Source organism: Chiloscyllium punctatum, chromosome 20 (assembly GCF_047496795.1).
Source record: "Chiloscyllium punctatum isolate Juve2018m chromosome 20, sChiPun1.3, whole genome shotgun sequence".
In the NCBI taxonomy this organism is placed as follows: domain Eukaryota; kingdom Metazoa; phylum Chordata; class Chondrichthyes; order Orectolobiformes; family Hemiscylliidae; genus Chiloscyllium; species Chiloscyllium punctatum.
The window spans coordinates 30,129,400-30,150,502 of record NC_092758.1 but is presented as its reverse complement, the minus strand read 5'-3'; the positions used below and the strand labels follow the sequence as shown (position 1 = coordinate 30,150,502).

The 21,103-nt window shown below is 41.8% G+C and overlaps 1 protein-coding gene across 2 annotated transcripts in view; it reads right to left on the bottom strand.

The window, feature by feature from the left end:
• Positions 1 to 4,291: 4,291 nt before the first annotated feature.
• LOC140491998 (organic cation/carnitine transporter 2-like) overlaps positions 4,292 to 21,103 on the bottom strand; it is a 106,394-nt gene continuing 89,582 nt past the window's right edge. The window contains exons 8-10 of one of the 2 annotated variants that reach the window (XM_072590572.1): positions 18,497 to 18,679; positions 13,752 to 13,887; positions 4,292 to 4,715 (exon numbers count right to left, since the gene is read on the bottom strand). In XM_072590572.1, the coding sequence (XP_072446673.1) occupies positions 4,616 to 4,715; positions 13,752 to 13,887; positions 18,497 to 18,679 (419 nt within the window). In that variant the 3' untranslated portion in view covers positions 4,292 to 4,615. Of the gene's footprint in view, positions 4,716 to 13,751; positions 13,888 to 18,496; positions 18,680 to 21,103 lie in introns of those variants that run through there. The other variant, XM_072590573.1, reaches the window with a different exon arrangement.

The window sequence follows — 21,103 nt, the reverse complement described above, 5'->3', positions numbered from 1 at the left end:
GCGCTGGAAGGCATAATCAATCATGTGGGAGGGGAAATTGAGATCTTTAAAGGAGGAGGCCATCTGATGTGCTCTGTGGTGGAACTGGTCCTCCTGGGAGCAGATGCGGCGATGGCGGAGGAATTGGGAATAAGGATCAGATTTATGTCCCCAATCAAGCAACTCATATTCCATGAGGTCCATCAGGCTGACTTCGTTACAACCACTACATGTCCTCCCCCTCTGAGTCCAAGGACATAGGCCGGTTCTTACTCGTTGTGGCTCCTCTTGGGCTGTTTTAGCCATGCAGGGCCATTCCTGTGGTTCCTACACCAAACTCTGTCCACAGAAGTAAAATGTGTCTCTTGCTTAGCGGAGTTGCGTGTCCAGCTCTCACATTCCTGATGCAGTTTCACATGCCCAGCCCCAAGGTTAGGGAAGATCAGATTTAACCTGTTGTGAAGTCTCTTCATTAGCAACTCTGCTGGAGCTATTCCAGTAGTTGCATGAGGTGTGGTCTTTTAATCAAATTGGAGCTGCTAACTAGTGAAGCTGTGGGCTGTTTTGTTAAGGCTGTCTTTAAAGTTTAGATGCAAGACCATTGGATGATGGATGGTATGGAGCTGTCTTGATATGTTGAATACCATTCGACTTGACGAAATACTCAAATGCTCTGTTGGTGATCAATGGCCCATTATCTGTCTCCAAGACTTCTTGGAGTCCATATGTCACAAAAGATGTGTGCAGTTTTTCCATCGTCATCCCTGTGTTTGACAAATGAATGCCCACCTGGGAGAAACATCTGAGGACTACGTCCAAGTTTTTCGAAGTACTCCTTATTAGCAACTCTGTTGCTAATAAGGAGCACTTCCCTGTTATTAGTACATCATCCAGACAAATGGCGACTTAGGGTAGACCTTACAAAATGTTCTCCATTGCCCGCTGAAAAATTGTAGATGCTGGCGATAGCCCAAATGGCATTCTCGTATATTGGCACAAAGCCTTATGGGTATTAATTGTAACATCTGGGAATCCTGACCTAACACCAACTGCAAGTACACATGGCTCATGCCCAGCTTCATGAAGGACAACTTACCCCTGCTTCACCAGGTTTGTGTCTCAATCCTCCAAGTGAGAGATTGGGTATTTATCTTCTGCGAAAGGTGATTCGCTGTTTATTTAAGATCTCCACAACGGTGAACTGACTCATCAGGCTTCACAATCTGTATGCCTGGCCCTGCCCATTCCACAAACTGGATGCTTTAATGATTCCTTCGCTATCCAGCCTCCTGATTTCTGCCTCTACTTTTGCCCGTCAGGCAAATGGCACTGGGTGGGCCTTGCAGAATCATGGAATTGCTTCCTGCTCAATGTGCCAGGTCACCTTGTCCCCTTTGATAGCCCCTGGACCTTTCTGAAAAACATCCGGATATTTAATTATATCAGGCAGTAATTTTATAATCAAACAATGTTGAGCCAATCTGGGTGAATCTTTTTCAACCAATTTCATCCCATCAGGCTCAGGTCTGAACCTTTTATCAGTGGGAACTGACTAACTGTTTCTCATCAGAAACTGGAAGAGAGTTGTGCCCTTAATTTGTAAAGGTTCCCCGGTATGGATTCTCAATCTAGTCAAGGTCTTGTACAAACATAAAGGTTGGAGTCCAGAGCAAATTCTGTTAAAGACAGATTCTGCGATCAGTGAAACAGCCACACCAGCAACGACCTCCATTAGAACTGGATGCCTAATTAACCAGATTTTTTTTGATTGGTTCTGACTTGGATGTTTGCTAAGCAATTTAACTGTTCCAATCTAGATGCAGGTGGACTTTCCAGTGTGTGCTCTCTTCTGGATACTGGCTTATGAGTTATCTTACTCAGTTTAGGTCGAGTGGCACTTTTTCTGCTGTCAAGTCTGCACAGTGGCAGCAACTACACTAGCTTGCCGAACCCATATTCTGAGTAAAGTTTGGCCAAGGCTTGGCTTTGTTTTGGGGTTTTGCTGTGGGCTGACCTAGAGTCCCTCTGTTCAGGATATGTGCTGCGTGAGGCTAATCAATTGCCTTCACTGCCCCATCGACTCCCACAGCTAACTGGATTACACCTCTTCCCACCCTACCTCCTGCAAAAATGCCAATCCGTATTGCCAATTCCTCCGCCTCCGCCGTATCTGCTCCTAGGGGGCAAATCAGATGGCCTCCTTCTTTAGAGACCACAATTTCCCTTCCGACGTGGTTAAAGATGCATCTTGTCCACATCCCGGACTTCTGCCCACAAAGCCCACCCCTCCAACCACAACAAGGACAGAACATCCCTGGTGCTCACCTTCCACCCTACAATCTTCGCATAAACCAAATTATCTGCCGACATTTCTGCCACCTCCAAACGGACCCCACCACCAGGGATACATTTCCCTCCCCACCCCTTTCCGCCTTCCGCAAAGACCGTTCCCTCTGTGACTACCTGGTCAGATCCACGCCCCCCTACAACCCACCCTCCCATCCTGGCACCTTCCCCTGCCACTGCAGGAACTGCAAAACCTGCGTTCACACCTCCTCCCTCACATCCATCAAAGTTTTACCTGCACATCCACTACTATCATTTATTGTATCCGTTGCTCCCGATGCGGTCTCCTCTACATTGGGGAGACTGGACGCCTCCTAGTAGAGCGCTTTAGGGAACATCTCCGGGACACCCGCACCAATCAACCACACCGCCCCGTGGCCCAACATTTCAACTCCCCCTCCCATTCAGCCGAGGACATGGAGGTCCCGGGCCTCCTTCACCGCCGCTGCCTCACCACCAGACGCCTGGAGGAAGAACGCCTCATCTTCCACCTCAGAACACTTCAACCCCAGGGCATCAATGTGGACTTCAACAGGTTCCTCATTTCCCCTTCCCCCACCTCACCCTAGTTCCAAACTTCCAGCTCAGCACTGTCCCCATGACTTGTCCGACCTGCCTATCTTCTTTTCCACCTATCCACTCCATCCTCCCCCCGCCCCCGACCTATCACCTTCATCCCCTCCCCCACTCACCTATTGTATTCTATGCTACTTTCTCCCCACCCCCACCCTCCTCTCATTTATCTCTCCACCCTTCAGGCTCTCTGCCTGTATACCTGATGAAGGGCTTTTGCCCGATACAAAGATTCTCCTGCTTCTCGGATACTGCCTGAACTGCTGTGCTTTTCCAGCACCACTCTAATCTAGACTCAAGTGGTGTTCCCCAAGCTCAGTCAGACCGATGAGGCATTTCCATTAGAATACTTTGCAACTCATATGCTCCACTTGCCACATTGTCCAATGACAAAGCCAGTTGCAATGCCTGTTTGAAGTCCAGTTGGGCTTCAGCTAGTAGTTACATTTGCATGGTTACATCATTAATCCCATATACCAAATGGTCTCTCAGCATCTCATTAAGGGTTAAATGCTTATGCTCAGCACTTCATTAAGGGTTAAACATTGCTCTTGAATACGTTGTATAGGTATTTTCCTTCTACTGCTCTTAGTTCCTAGGTGCTGCAATGTGTTGTGGCCCATTTAAATAGTTTCCTGATGCAACTCTTTTTGTGGGTGTTGGGACAATTGCTTCTGTAGTTAAGTATCTGGTCTGTGTCCGTTGCTTTCCTGTAGACACTGGTCTGCAGTTGTCCATTGACTGTTTGTTCCACTGTGACATCTTGGAAGGAGAGTCTGTTGTTGTTCTGTTAGTCTTTGGTGAGATTTATGCCAGTAAGGATGTTGGCATCCTGGTAGCCCAGAAACCTCCCAACACACTGAAACAGCTACTAATGAACCGAAAGGATTCTGTACCAACAACCAGCAAAATGAATGTCATTTACAAAATACCATGCAAGGACTGTAACAGGCACTACATCCGACAGATAGACAGAAAACTAACCACCAGGATACACGAACACCAACTCGGCACCAAAAGACATGATCAGCTATCACTAGCATCCTTACACATAGTTGATGAAGGACACCACTTTGACTGGGACAACACATTCATCCTAGGACTGGCTAAACAGAGACATGCACGGGAATTCCTAGAAGCCTGGCATTCAAACTGGAACTCCATTAATAAACACATTGATTTGGACCCTATTTACCAACCTCTGAGAAAAAGAACTGGAAATGATATCACCCACCTTAACAGACCAAGCCACATAATAGAAAGTGGGACAGAATACCAGTGCTTCATCGGAGGCTCACTGATGATGTTACCCAGCATGGTGATGGAACATCTGAGAACAAACCTTTCAGCTCAGCAAGCAAATTAACAACATACAAACTGAATGTTATTAAGGTTGGTTTCTCAAAATAGCAGCAGTTTTATTTTCAGTCAGTAGTGAAACAGGCTGTTGTGCAAATGGCAAAACTGACCTCGTAGTACATTTTAAGATCAAACTGTTAGCTAAAGTTTAAGTTAGATCAAAATACATCCCTTGTAAAAATGTAAGTGAGAAAATGTAAATTCATAGTGTTCCACCCGACTGATATAACAATATTCCCTGAGTATCTTGATTGCATTGCTAAGTTTATTTCAATAGGAGATGACGTTGATCTGTGGTAACAACTGAAAAAATACTCATTGTCCATTTCTCCACTGCTGACCTGCTGCTAGGGTTGGGTTAATTTCCCTCCTTTGTACGCACCATCACCAAAGTTTCTTGAGTTGTTTCATTCTTACGTAAATTGTCATGTATTCTGTGAATACATCTGCAATCAAACCTGTAATTAGATCGAAAACAGTGTCATCACAATGAATGAATGTTCATTGAAACTTGCCCCTGATATTTCAATCAGTAATTACAATTATTTCATGTCAGAATTGTCATATTTCATCATTCGAAAAGATTTCATGTCATGAGTTACAAAAATGCTGATATTATGCTGTAGAGTATGGATAGCACAATATGCTGGATTAATGTCAGCAAGGTTAGGAAAGCAAAATTTGCTCCTGAGGATTTGGTACCTTTCAATCAAGCTCACACTGATAGGAAAGACAATGAAACTTGGCACAGTGGGCTGAAGGGACAAAGCTGGAGGGACAAGTGCAAACTAGCTACATTGAGCATGAAACATAAAAGTGGTGTTGGAATGCATAAGGTGGTAATACACTGACACGCATGAGGTTAATATACATATTAGACTTACTTCCCTTATTAGGACTGTCAAGTTATTTTGAAAGCAATGTTGCAAGAATTCCAGATAATAAATAGTTTCACTTTGATGTACAACATTCAATGTTTCGCAAGTAAATATATTGCAGCTTGTAGTATTGAGATGTACAGATCAAGAATTCATCATTTTCCTGCCATTTCTGTGCTGTGTTCAGTGATCAGAAACTCTCGCAGAGGTGCTACCATCTTGGCAGTCTCAAAACATTGCAATCTTCCAGGAATGTCCTGAAGACTTTAGGAATGCAATGTTAAAATCTTGTAACTGTTAAAGATACACAAGATAAAAATAATATATTCATTAAAAAACTATAATTCTGATAAACTCAGGACCTGGGATCCAAATAAGGTTTATGAATTGTAGTCACTGTTTCATTTTAATGTAGAAAATGTGGTCATCAATTAAAATTTATTTGGCAATTATTTTGTGGGTATGATCAGCAAGGCTTTCATTTATTGTCCACTGAAATTGCCCAAAAGAGGGTGCTGGTGAGCTGCTTTTAATGAAATTCTGCAATCTGTGTGGTACAGGTGCAGTTTTATTGATTAATTCATAGGAAGTGGGCATTGCTGGCTGGCCAGCATTTATTGCCCATTGCTAGTTGCCACTGAGAAGGTAGTGGTGAGCTGCTTTCTTCAACTGCTGCAGTGTGTTTGATGTTGGTACACCAGCAATGCCATTGGGGAAGGCATTTCAAGATATTAATGCAGCGGCACAAAAGAAACAGTGATATATTTCCAAGTCAGGATGGTGAGTTACTTGGCGCTGAACCTTAGACTGACGTTCCCACATATCTGCTGCTCTTGTTATCCTTGATGTCAAGAATTGGAAGGTCCTGTCTAAGGAGCCTTGGTGAATTTCAGCAGTGAATATTGTGGATAGTACACACTGCTGCCACTAGGTGTCGGTAGTGGAGGGAGTGCAGGTTTGTGAATGTGGTGCTCATCAACCACGCTGTTTTGTCCTGGAATGGTGTCAACCTTCTTGAATATTATTGCAGTTGCACTCATTCGGGCAAGTGGAGAATATTTCATCATACTTCTCATTTAACCATGATATAATTCAACAGGTTGATAATCCTTGCAATAATTTTCCTCTATTCACCAAAATTGAAAAAGTGTATAATATTATCAATGAACATGAATCGTGTTAAACTTTACTCCAGTTCCCTGTTGACTCCTTTCAGCGTGATCTGACACTGCCTAATTACCTTTCAGTTTGAAGGCACTTCCTCAATGACTGCAGTCATGAACCACTATTTGTCCTGTCTTCTGCAATTTCATTGAAATATTTGACACGATGAACACGTCAACACTTTCATTATCTTCATAGCTCACTTGCAATTCATCCTCCAGGGTTTGAACTTCTGCCTGTCCCAAGACAACCAATTTATTTTCAGCAATGGCTTCTCCTACAGTTGTCACATAGCCACTGATAGAATTCACCAGGTTCCAGCTCTGGGTCCTTCTTCTCTTCCTTATTTGCGGCCTTCCCTTCAGTGCTTTCATCTGTAACACAACTTCCATCGGAATGTTGATGACTTCCAGGTTTCCTTCTCCATTGTATCCTACATCACTAAGATTTCTGAAGTGTGCAGTCAGGTTGCTTGTCAGATAGTAAGTCATGAATGAATCAAAATTTCCCTATTTAGCTTTTGACAGGAATGAAACCATTGCTTGCACCTCCTGCGAAAGTGGTTCCTCTATTGTCGATGACTTCATTCATTCTTCATTGGTTGCTCAAGTTAGATGAGATGGCAACTTGTATCAGAAATATGGAACTTGCTCCCATTAGAGGCAATTGAAGTGAATATTTGGAAAGACAAATGGAATGATGGCTTTTATATCAAAAGAAATGGAACACAAAAGTCTCGTGATAACTATATTAGGCACTAGTCAGACTTCAGCTGGAATACACTGAGTAGTTTTGTTCCCCTGGTCTACGGAAAGATATATTCAGGATTGTAGGTAGTCTAGAGAAGGTTTACTAGGTTGATCCTGGGTATGGAGTGATTTTGTTGTGAAGAGAGTTTTAGTAGGATGAGCTTATACAGATTGAAATTTAGAAGATTGCAAGGGGCAGCAATGTGGCTGGGTGGCTCAGTGGTTAGCACTGCTGCCTCACAGTGCCAGGGACCCAGGTTCAGTTCCAGCCTCTGGTGACTGTCTGTGTGGGTTTCCTCTGGGTGCTCCAGTTTCTTCCCACAGTCTAAGGATGTGCAGGTTAGGTGGATTGGCCATACTAAATTGCCCATAGTAACCAGGGATGCACAGAAGAGATGGATTAGCCTAGGGAGATGCAGGGATACAGTACGGTGATGGGCTGAATGGCCAGCTTCCACACTGTAGGGATTCTACGAGTCCTTATTAAACCATGAAAGCTTCTTAAGGGGCTTCACAGGGTGCATGTTCTGAAATTGTTCCCCTTTGTGTGAGAATTTAGGACCAGGGAGAATAATCTCAAAGTAAGGAGTTTCAGAAGTGAGGCAGATTTTTCTTTCCCACCAAATGTTATTGAATCTGCAGAATTCTATACTGCAGAAGGATATTAAGGCCGGGCCATTAAGTCAATCAAGGCTGAGATTTCTAATTATTAAGGAATTCATGGGCTTTTGGGGATAAGGCTGGAAAGTGGAATTGAGGGTTATTAGATCAGCCATGATCTCATTGAATGGCAGATCAGACTTGATGGGCTGAATGGCCTATTTCTACTCCTATGTCTGATAGATACAATTGATAGGAACCAACAAGCAGATAAGGAAGAATGGAAGATGCTGAGAAGGTTAGAAAAAGTGCAGTGGGGAGAGGTTTGGATCACGTTTAAATCATGACCAAAATCAATGAGTGGCGAAAATAGCCTCTTTATTCCCCAATCACAGCACAAGTTTGAGATAGCAGTTCTTACAAGAGCCCCTTTATACACAGTTCTTGCAAATACTAAAATATTGTACAGAAAGGTTTGAAGTGCTTCGGTCCTGGGAGACAGGAGATGGGTAAAAAACATGCGCTAAGTGCTGGCTGCTATTTCTGATAGGATTAAGGGTGTCTGTCCGGTTTGCTTGCATAATCAGGAGGTGTCAGTTCTTTTGTCTTTTAAATTAGTAGATGTTAGTAAAAATACTAGGCCCCTCTGTTCTAAATATGTTAGAAATCGTAATAAGAGAATAAAGGATATTTAACTGACTACTGCAGCTGTGTGGTGAGATTTAGTTATTATTTCTGGTATGAGTTTCATTCATCCATGCAATCTCATGCAAGTTCTGTATTGTCAATTAGTTTATTAAAAGGGATGGTGGCCCAATTAAAAGATACTTAACATGTACTTAATGTATTCAGGTCCAGGAGCTGGCTGGTAAGGGGTGATTATGTTTTGTGGAGACTTGATGGGAATGACATTGCTCTGTACCCTGATAAGGTGCAGAAATGTAGTAATGAGTTTGAAAGGATTGTTTTTAAATTTGGATACGACAAAACCACGGATTTATGAATCAATCAATCAAACCATGTTACAGTAAATAACAGGGAGAAAGTGAGGGCTGCAGATGCTGGAGATCAGAATTGAAAAGTGTGGGGCTGGAAAAGCACAGCCAGTCAGGCAGCATCTGAGGAGCAGGAGAGTCGATGTGTTGAGTGTAAGCTCTTCATCAGCAACAAAGAGCTCATGCTCGAAACGTCGATTCTCCTGCTCCTCAGATGTAGCCTGACCAGCTGCGCTTTTCCAGCACCACATTTTTCGACTCTGATCTCCAGCATCTGCAGTCCTCACTTTCTCCCTGTTATTTACTAAAACAGGGGAGAGGGTTATGAATGAATGAATAAATGGGAACCTGGTATTAATGGATACAGTGAGCTGGTGAGTGAGTTAATTAAGATAGGTTATAACGCAATATCTCACAGTTTCCCCTTTTGATTCTACAGAGATGTCTCAAAGAGAATCACATTATCCTTATCCAGCTTGCAGACTTTTAACAGTTTGGGAACTACACTTTGCAAAAAGGAAACATGTACAGTTAGAATAACAATAACAAGCATCATGATGGTCAGTCAGTCTCTGGTCCCAGTGTATTGTGGGATATCAGTTTGATGTGGGAGGCATGAATCCAGACCTCCTTTCCTCAGACCTTGACAGCACTGGTATGGTCCTTCTCACTTTGCGCCTAAGAGTTCCTTGTGGATCTTTTTCACAAGAACCCACTCATCTGCTTGTGACCTCCCTCTGGCAAGTCTTTCCAGGCAGCTGATACCTGTGAGGACGCAGAACTTACAGCATCAGTTGGTAACCGACAGTAAGACAACAAGATGACAGTCTGCAGCTTGGCAGGAGTCTGTGTAAAAGTTGGCAGACTGATCCTCTGCTGTTCTACAGACTTCAGTCAGAGCCCGTAATTCTGTTGACTATGCAGATCCTCCAGGGGTAGGCTTCTCAATACCATGACAGTGCTGAATGTCTTGACAGCCCATCTGGCTTTCCTGTGACCTGTAGTTAATATCCATTCCCCGATTGCTTTTTGCACTGGCCACACCAGGCTTTTCGAGATACTGTGGGTTTTTATTCAAGTCCCCTTTTCCTTTTTGGCACGAAGTGGAGATGTTCTTGTAACAATCACAGAGTCCATTTTCAGTAACCTACAGTCATCCTTGTTTTTAGCACAGATCTTTTAGTTCTTCCCTTTGTAGGGTTCTGACGGACCATGTTGCCCGTCCATCATTGAATTGTAAAGAGTTCAGCTGGGTTCGGATATCCACCCCGAGGAGCGGCTGGGCTACAGGTCCTACCCATGTAACTCAAGGGGGCTGAATTGAAGGTGTATGGGTTTGGTCCATTTGATTTCAATCCTGTCAGCTCCTGCTCCATAAGGTGTCCTCACTGTCCCGTCTATCTGAAGTTTGGTCTCATATCTCTGGGGTAGGCACATCAATTCTGCTCCTGTGTCCAAAAGGTACCCAATGTCCAGGTCGCCTTCTCTCATGTTCACATACAGTCTGTCTCCCCTCTGCTGACATAAAGCCAGGAGGAGCGTAGAGGAGCATGGGGGTGGGCTCTTTCGGTTTTTTTGTCAACTTTAGCAGCTCCTGCTGCTGCTGGATGGTTAGTTGTTGAAACTGTTCGAGGAGATTGGTCTTACTCCCAGCCTCAGGGGTCTCCTCTTCCTCATTACTTATTAGGCAATTTCTCCCTTTCTCCCCCCCCCCACCCCAGGCCCAGTGGGCTTCCTTCCCACAGAAGTGACACTTCCCTGGGCGTTTGTCTTGCGTCTTCCTGGGGTTACTGGGGGTCTGTTTCATCTGTTTCCTTTATTCCTGATGAAGGGCTTTTGCCCGAAACGTCGATTTCACTGCTCGTTGGATGCTGCCTGAACTGCTGTGCTCTTCCAGCACCACTATTTCAGTATTTGGTTTCCAGCATCTGCAGTTATTGTTTTTACCTTGTCTGTTTCATCTGTCCTACCAGAAGACCTTGCAATTTGGCAACTATATTTTGGATGAGCTAGTGGGCTCGGTAATAGTAATTAGTCCCCCTCTGATCCCAGTCCAATTTGGGGACCTTTAACATTTTGGTAAGCTCAGGTTTAAGTCCGGTCACAAAAGCAGACTTCAATGGGCCATAAGCAGAACTTTGAAAATCCCTGTCATCCTGCACTTTTGGGACTCCTGCATTTTCTTTCCAGGTCATCCTACACATTTCTTCATATTCTGGGACTTCTTCAGTGGGTTTTTGACAGCAAGCTGTGGCTGTTGTCCAATCATTCTTATGCAGACTAAACCCCTGTAACCAATGTGTTTTATTGCTGTCCAGCCAGCTTGCATCTCCTGCTTGTACTCTCCAAGAGCAACTTTGACTGTTAGGTGGGAAGTTGCATTCTCTTTTAGTTACAATAACGTTCAGAATTTGTACTCCATCTCGGCGCTGGAGCATGTATATTCCCCTTAACCAGTCTAGGCCTTCCCATGTTTTCACTGGCCCCTTCTTTGGATAAGGCATTTCTTTAGATACTTGACTACATTCTCAGGGGTCGCAGGTCCATGCACAATCTACATTTCAGTCAGTAGTACTGGAACATCCACCTCAGTGCCATCCTCTAATCTCTGCCTGACCATTTTTTCAATCTGTCCTTTTCTGGTTTTAAGGGGTCATAAAAATGGTACTGGGGATGCACTGTGCTCATCGCTTTCACTGGTTGAGTCCCTCTGTTTCCCAAGGACAATAGTTTTGCTTTTCCGAATCACTTCTGGGATGTCTCGACTGGTTGGGTCCAAATTCTGTGTGGGCCTGGGAATTGGGAAGAAACTGACAGGACTGTTATCTCATCCTTCAGTTCCTTGTTCTCTTTCTCAAGCTCCTGATTTTTAAGGTGAGCAGTTTCCTGTTTGGATTTTTCTCTCAGTAGTTGCTCATACATTGCTTTTAATTGCTCTTTAAGTTGGGTTACTTCCCAATCATGGGCTGATTGGGACGTGACTTCATTTCTCTGGTGAATTTGTCCCAATAATGCAAGAGACAATTACATTCTGTCTTTATTTTTCTGTCGGGTGTTTTTTTTCCCCACCTAGGGTCCTTGGGGTATATTATATTTCTGCCCAATTGAAAACTGTATCTCAAGGTAGTTCTGTAACTGCTGCAGTATTTCTTCCTCAGTTATGTCAGGAGCAGCTAGCCTGCCCCTGGATGTTATAAGCAGCTTCCCAGGGTCAATCATGATCACCCTAACTCATTCATCGTGGGCAATTCCCTGCCCTAGACCCTGTTAGCCAATTCGAAATAAAATAGCCAACTCACCAAAGGTTCGGGATTGTGTTCAGGGACAAGATCATGACTCTAAGAAGGAAGCTTATTACCCTGGATGCACTGTCTGTGATCGATCAGTTTAGACAGTGTCCCTTGTGATCCTACCAACTACGCCAAGTTGTGGGATCGTGTTCAAATTACGACCAAAATCAGTGACTGGCAAAAATAGCCTCTTTTATTCGGCAAACACAGCACAAGTTTGAGGCAGTAATAGAATCCTGAAATACAGTTCTTACAAGAGCCCCTTTATACACAGTTCTTGCATATATTAAAATTCCATTCTATTGTACACAAAGGTTTGAAGACAGGAGATGGGTTAAAACATGCGCTAAATGCTGACTGATATTTCTGATGGGATTAAGGGCATCTGTCTGGTTTGCTTGCATAATCAGGAGGTGTCAGTTCTTTTGTTTTTTAAGTTAGTAAATGTTAGTAAAAATACTAGGTCTATATACTCTAAATAATTTAGAAATTGTAACAAAAGAATTAAGGATATTATTAAATTAATTATTCCAGCTGTGTGGTCAGATTTATTTACTATTTTCAGTATGAGTTTCATTCATTCATGCAATTTCATGCAAGTGCTGTATTGTCAGTTAGTTTATTAAAGGGATAATGGCCCAGTTAAAAGATATTTAACAGGTAATTAATGTATTCAGGTCCAGGAGATGGTTGGTGAGAGCCGATAATGTTTTTTGCAGACTTGGTGGGGATGGTATTGCTCTGTATGCTGATATGGTATGGAAATGCAATAATGGCTTTGAAAGGATTGTTTTTAAATTTCAGAACTGCGGTTTTATGAATTAATGATTGAAACCATGTTATTGTAAATAATGGGTTAGTAAGGGTTAGGAATAAATGACTGGGAATCCAGTATTAATAAATACAGTGAACCGATGAGTGAGTTAATAAAGATAGGTTATAGCACAATATCTCATAACACAATATCTCACCATCCCCTCTATCTTCTGTGGCAAACTCTTTAGCTACCACTACACAGATCAAGGGCCAAAGGGCCTGTACTACACTGTAATGTTTTATGTTCTATAAATAGCTAGTGTTCTTTGGAATGTGTTCCACCTCTCTTAAAAAAGCACATATTGATGTGATGTGATGCTACTTTTGGATTACTGCATGCGTATCTGGTCACCGTTGTATAGGAAGGATCTTGTTAAACTTGAGAGGGTGCAGAAAAGATTTACATGGATGTTGCTAAGACTGGATGATTTAAGGAAAAGGGAGAGACTGACTAGGCTGGGGCGTTTTTCCCTGGAGCGTTGCAGGCTGAGGGGTAACCTTACAGAGGTTTATAAAATCATGAGGTGAATGGATAGAATGAATAACTAAGATCTTTTTCCTAGGGTGGGGGAGTCTAAAACTAGAGGACATAGGTTTAAGGTGAGAGGGGAAAGATTTAAAAAGGACCTGAGGGCTGGGTGTAGAGGGTGGTCTGTGTATGGAATGAGCTGCCAGAGGAAGTGGTTGAGGCAAGTACAATTACAACATTTAAAAGGTATCTGATAGGAAGGGTTCAGAGGGATATGGGCCAAATGCCAGCAAATGGGGGTACATCAGATTAGGATGCCTCCTCAGTGTGGATAAGTTGGACCAAAGGGTCTTTTCAGTGCTGCATGACTCTATTACTCTATCTCTTCTAAAAGTATCACAAAGGTTAGGTTTTGGATCCTTTTCAACTTGTGGAACATTGAGAGTTGTGTTCTGCTTTTCAAGTGAATTTGAAGTTGTTCAAAGAAGAGAACTAAGAGAAAAGGTTAAACCATTAAGACTACACACACTTACCCCTTAATCTTTTGCATTTGGTCAATTGTTTCTGGGAGAGGGATATTGACTGTTTCAGGCAGAAACAAAACCAGAATTGCTGAAAACACTGTCAAACTCCCCATCACAATAAAAGGGAGAAAATCATGATGAACACCTGCAAATAAATAGATAATAAATTATAAAACCATCACAACAATATAAATTCATAGACAATCCATTTAACACAAGTCCTATGGGTGATAACTACCTTTTACCATATTCTCAATGTTCAGACATTCAAGTTGCCTGGCAATTATTATTTTCATTTCTAATTTTGAGGTTAGTTTTCTTTTGACTGTTTGTGACTCTCCGTCAAGTACCGTTTCATAGTGAAGAAGTAGGAAACTGGTTCCAAATTGCTAACTTGAAAATTGGGTTGGTATTACCTTGGCATTTGCTTTAAAGTTTGAGAAAGCAATAATTTTTATTTCATGAGTGTGGACCATCCCTCACATTAAGTAGGAGGTGGTGGTGAGTGGCCATCTTGAATTCATGAGGTCACAGTGTACTTACAGCACTGTTAGGGTGGGCTGAGGCAAGAAAGCAGCACTAAGTTTGCACCCTAACTGAGTTCCAGCAATCTATCAATTACTAATCACAGTAAAAATCTCCAAAGCTATTCTCAGGCCTGCTACAATCTCTCCCCTAGAAATGATGAAGGAATTGTGTATTTTCAAATCAAATTGGCATGTGACTTGGAAGGGAACTTACATGTGATTGTGTGCTTATATAACCACTACCCTTGTTCTTCTTGGTGATAGTGGTCATGGATTTGGAAGGCGCTGTTGAACAAATCTTAACAAGTTCTTTAATGTTGATAATACAGACTACCAATAACGTGCACCCATGGTGAAGGGAATGAATGTTTGATGTGGTCGATGTGCCAGTCAAGTGGGAAGAATTGTGCTAAATGGTGTCAAGCTTTCTTGAGTGTTGTTGGAGTTAAATTGATTCAGGCAAGTTAAGTCATTCCATCACACTCTTAGCTGTAGGTTATCCATGGTGAAAAAGATGTGGGACACCATGGGATGAACTATGCACGAGTAAGTACTCAATCTCTGATGTACTCGTGCTGCTAGATGGCTGGTCTTGGTTTCTGGTCAATGATGATGCCCAAATTGTTATTAGGTTGGGGAGGTTTCAGTGATACCAATACTATTGATTGCCATGGGGCATTGGTCAGAATCTGTCTTGCTGGCATTTATGTCCAGTCAATATTACCATTGATTATCTGCTTAAAACCAAACATTGTCCTGGTCTTTTGCACTTGGACATACCATCCAATTTTATTAGGGTTCCATGATTATCCCACGCAATCAAATGTTATCTTGATGCCAAGGACAATTACCTTCACCTAATTCTGCAATTCAGTTATTTTGTGTATGTTTAGAGTAAGGTTGCAATGAAGTTTGGAGTTGTGGTGTCTGCAGATCCTGCACTGAGCATAAGAACGGAGATTATTAATATGTAAGTGCCACTTGATAGCTCTTGCTGACACCTATTGTTTTGATCTCAGCTGATATTATTACTCAGATCCCAGGTTAAAATTTGGCTTGTTAGAACTTTTCTTAATGAGGTTTGTTTTTACTGAAATATAAGGCTGTAATGCTGCAGATCTGGTTTTAACAATCTAATAGAACTTTATTACACAAAAGAAACAAACTAAAATAGAAAAAAAATGCTATTTGGATATCATACAATCCAAAAGATTTTGAAAATACAACATTCAATTTATCCCAATGGCATATTTTTTCACTATGGAAATGTCAGACTTAATTCACATCGAGAGGCTTTTACCTCCAGACCTTGATAGTCTAATAGCTCTTAAGTATTCATGATACTGAGTTTAGACTTTCTCAGCTTCAAATAACCTCTTCAGCATTTTAATTTTTCTGGTCTGCAACTGTTAAACTAAACCCTCACACTGAAGTACCCTATTTCTAACTTTTCTGAATTAATTCCTTACTCCAAGAGAGCTGTTTTATACATTCAACTTTCACCAGAACATCAGTGAATTGAACATTACACGCTTTCCAAACGATGGGTATTTCCTGCAGGCAGAAACTAAATGAATCCCATCCTTCTAAGTGGAAGCATGCTAATGGTTTCAATTTATTATGTTTATTCCGTCAGCTTATAAAGTTCTCCCAATTCAAACAAATTCACAATATGAACTACCTCTCCCATACTGATTTTAAAAAATGATCCTGAAATACTGACAAATTAATCAATAATCCCCTTTCACACACAAAGCAAGATGCATATGCTACTTAGACCTAATATAAACAGTAAAATATATTTTGTTGAAAAACATATAAATCACACACTTTAGTCACGCAGACTATTAAGTTACTGTAAAAATGGTTAATAATTAGCTGGATTTTATTTTTTTTCGGAAGTAGACATAGCTGGGCAATTTTTCATGTTGTCATAGTTTATCAGGAACAGATTGGCTAAAGTTGCAGTTCATTCAGAGAATAAACATTCAGCAGCACAGCTGGAATGTTGTCAGGATTCACAGCTTTTATTCCACATGCTCAGGTGTTTCTTGGTCTCATGTGGTGTAAATCCAATTGTCTAATGAATTGCTTCTATAATGTTTGTGATCTCAGCAAGAGACCAAGGTGGATCATTCACTTAGACCATCTGACTAAAAATGATTGCAAAGACTTAAGGCTTCACTCCCGTGTGGAATGTCTTAGGCTCTGCCTTCACTAAGGATGGGCTGTACATAAAAACGATTCTTTCGGTGAGTTACTTAATTGTCCAGCAACATTCAAACCTGAGTATGGTAGAATTGCAGAGTTTGCTCTGATCCCATTTATTTAGAGATAAGTTGGCCATCTGAATCAAAGACCAGCATCCTCTATTTCTGCACCAAGGATTCTGCCACATCAGAGAACCACGGAAGCTGATATGCTTGCCTTTTTCATACTTGAGATTTTTCCTCACACCCTTTGTGAGGGACAGGGTGACCTTCAATTGTGTTAGCCACCTTTTTGTGGTGTTGGCTTTCTGTGAAGTTGGACTCTCTGTTGAGGTGTGTAGCCAGTCTACTGCAGTTTTCACCATCATTTAATTGGAAAGCAGATTAAAGGTTTTGACCTGACTGAATCACGGAGAACTGCTGCATATTAATCAAAACGTTTGTACCCATTTTTAGGTTTTTCCATTTATTCTTCAATGAGTTTATGGCATTGTTAAATTGTATTGCTTAATAGCAATAGTTAATTCACGATTAATATCAATATTTTAGCTACCATACATTAATGTGTACTTTAAAGGTGTGTTTGTTGTTGTCCATACTTGACAAAAGGAGCAGGAACAGGCCGGATGACACCTTAGCCCTTCCATGCCATTTAATATGATTATCACTCATCTTGGACATCAAATCCATTTTCTCACCTGATTCCCAGATTGGTGGAATTGCTTACACTCCAAAACTTTATATAACTTTGGACTTGAATTTAGCGATATTTAACTGGTTAAATTTAGTACAGAAATCTTTATTCTGCATCACTGTGCCATTCTTATGGAGAGAGATAGGACAGACAGGCAATGCTACATCACCTTAATATATCTCACTGCAGCACTGCCCACCTGCCCCCTCCAAAGCCATACATTCCTTTCCTTAAATTCTCTCTTCTGCCACAGCTTCCAAGATCAAAGGTGGTGGTGCTTGAGCGAGCAACAAAAGCATTGCTTGCATCTGATAATATACTCACAATGGGATATTGCAGAAACAGCTGAGTAGAATTATATTCTGAATGAAATATTAACCCTCCTTTATCTTTGCAAAGGGAAAGGTAATCCATAGCCTGGATACTAAAGTAACACAGATGCATGACCAGAAACCGGCAAGGGTGTTTAGTGGACCTGTGGAGGAAACTCTACAACATCTGGATAAATAGACTTTGGAGGTGGGGAAATATGGAGAAGCTCAAATGGAACCATCAGGTTTAGGATGGTATTGAGATGGTTGTACTCCAATACAGTGAATGACTACTTTTTTCAAATATCCTGATTATTCGAAATAACTCCAATTACTGTTTAAGCACTTCTTCATAATCATTGGAATAGCACTGTGCTCAATGGAAAGCACTGCTGCCTCACAGCACCAAGGACCCATGTTCAATTCCTGCTTTGAGTGACTGTCTAAGTGGAGTTTACATGTTCTCCCCATATCTATGTTAGCTTCTGCCAGGTGTTCTGGTTTCCTCCCACAGTTCAAAGATGCACAGATTAGGTGGATTGACCATGACAAATTGCCCCAATATTTTCAGGGATGTGCAGGTTAGGAGGGTTAGTTGTGGTAAATGCAGGTTAGAGGGTTGGGTCTGGGTGGGATGCCCTTCAGAGGGACACTGCAAACTTGATAGGCTGAATGGTCTCTTTCCGTACTGTAGGGATTCTCTAATTCCAAAACACAAAGATATCATTTAAATAATGCACCCAGGTTTCTCAGGCATAATGAAATAATGGATTCAGTCAAATGCTACCACCCTTTGTCACATAGTGTGGGATAGGTGGAGTACATGGTGATGAGAGACATGAGCATGGTGGTGATGATCAAGTGCTTCAAGTGTATTTACAGCTCCATTCAATCTGTTCATTTGTACCTTGACCGTATGGTGTGAATTTAAGGATGGTCTGTGAGTATTGGGCTAATGGAAGGAATTTCCTGATATTCTACATCACTACAGAAGTTAAAGTGTTATCTTTACCAAGGTAAAAAATGTAAGGCGAGACGATGGCTCCAAATCTGCCGGCCATAGAACTCACACCAACACCCATATTTCTTACCACAGTTGGGAACAGTTCAGAGCTGTAGACATAAACTATGGCAAAGGCAGCTGTCACCCCAAACTTTCCAATCATCACCAGCACTGTGGCAAGTGCAGAAAGATCTAGAAAAAAATACAGAAATGCGTGGTTATAGAAGATGCACACGTTTATGAATACCTTATCCTGTCAGACATTTCATACATAGATAATGTATTAGATATGCTCTTCTGACATTGATCTTTGCAAATTAGACATACATTTTGAGAATACATGAAGGTACTCCCCATCCATTTACATTGATAAATTAAAAAAATGCACATCCAAATTTTGTCTGCATATGTTCTTAATAGATGAGATCCTGCACTGAAAATATGCACTCATAAAACAGCCTTGTCATGTAGGAGAAAGTAAGGACTGCAGATGCTGGAGATCAGAGCTGAAAAATGTGTTGCTGGAAAAGCGCAGCAGGTCAGGCAGAATCCAAGAAGCAGGAGAATCGACGTTTCGGGCATTCCTGAAGAAGGGCTTATGCCCGAAATGTCGATTCTCCTGCTCCTTGGATGCTGCCTGACCTGCTGCGCTTTTCCAGCAACACATTTTTCAGCCTTGTCATGTTGATGCTTAAGTACTTGGCTATTGGAAAAGAGGCACATAAAATGGGTAAGGTGTCTTATTCAACTATTGCAAAAATAGGAGCAGTAGATCAAACAACATCTCAAACCTATGTTGTCACTGAGTATGACCAAAGTCAATCTTCTGCTTCACATCTACTATAGCACCTTCTCCCATATCACTTGATTTCCTGGGAGATCCAAAACCTGCCTATCTAAGCATTTTACTGACTCTGCAACAACCATCTAAAATCTTCTGGGTAGAGAATTTGAAAAATTCACAGCCATTTGTTGTGATCTCTTTGTTGTGATCTCACTAAAGCTCTCAGCTATTATAGCAACAGCTTCTTATTCTTATGCTCTAATTCCCTTGAAATGAAGGCCATTCTATATTATTTGCCGTTCTAATTGCTTGCTGAGCCTGCATGCTTACTTTGCATTCCTTGTACTCAAATCTCTAAGAACAACAATGTTTAGTAGTTTCATGACTTTTAACAAATGCTTTCCAGTTGTTGCTGACAAAGTGAACAACCTCATAATTCCTAAGATTTTTCTCAATATACCAGCTTGTTGTCATTCGCTTAATATGTCTTTATCTCTCTGCAGGATTAGAGTAGATTCCCGACAGTGTGGAAATAGGCCCTTCAGCCCAACAAGTTCACACCGACCCTCCAAAGAGTAACCAACCCAGATCCATTTCCCTCTGACTAATGCACCTAACACTATGGGCAACTTGAATGGCCTGACCTGCACATCTTTGGACTGTGGGAGGAAACCGGAGCACCCGGAGAAAACCTGCGCAGACACGGGGAGAATGTGCAAGCTCCACACAGACAGTAACCCAAGGCTGGAATCGAACCTGGGTCCCTGGTGCTGTGAGGCAGCAGTGTTAACCACTGAGCTACTGTGCCGCTGGACCTTTGTTTCCTCACAGCTTTCATTCACGCTTGGCTTTGTAGTTTCAACAAACCTGGACTTAATATGTTCTGCTGCTTTGTCGATAATATACATTGTAAATATGTGAGATACAATCACTGACCCTTGTGCTACTCCACTATTTACAGCCTGCCAACTTGAAAATGCTCTTAATCCCTGTTCCCTGTCTGTTAATCATTCATCCATGCTAATATACTACACCTGCCCCCAAGGGTCCTCTTTGGCATGGAGAACCTTATGACTTTTGAAAATCCAAGTGTACTACACCTATGGCTTCCCTTCACACACCTTACTTATTACAATGAAAAAAAAATTGAATAAATTAATGAAACATAATATAGCTTTGGTAAAACCAGGTTGACTTTGTCTGATCATAGCATGAGTTTCTGCGCATTGTTAAAACTTCTTTACTAATAGGTTCCAGCATTTTCTTGATGTCAGGCCAACTGGCCTACAGTAAGGAAAATATTCATTGAATCCTTACAGGCTGGAAACAGGCCATTTAGCCCAACAGGTCCACGCTGACCCTCCGAAGAGTATCCTACCCAGACCCATTCTCCTGACTATTACACCTAACCTACACATCCCTGAACACTATGGACAATTTAGCACAGCCAATTCACCTAACCGACACATCTTTGGACTGTGGGAGGAAACCGCAGCACATGGGGGAAACCGCGCAGACAGTGTGCAAACTCCACACAGACAGTTGCCTGAGGCTGGAATTGCACCCGGGCCCCTGGCGCTGTGAGGCAGCAGTGCTAATCACTTTGTTTATCTCCTTTCTTAAATTACACCATTATGTTTGTTCACTTCCAATCTTCTGGGACTTTTTCAGAATCTAGGGAATTTTGGAAAATCATTCAACAATCACAAGTACAACTTAGATTTATAGTGCATTGATCAATTAAATTTACATTCCCTCATTAGTTGGAATAGAATTTTAACTCATGCCTCTGGAACACCAGTCCTGGCATCTGAGTTACCCGTTCAGTAATA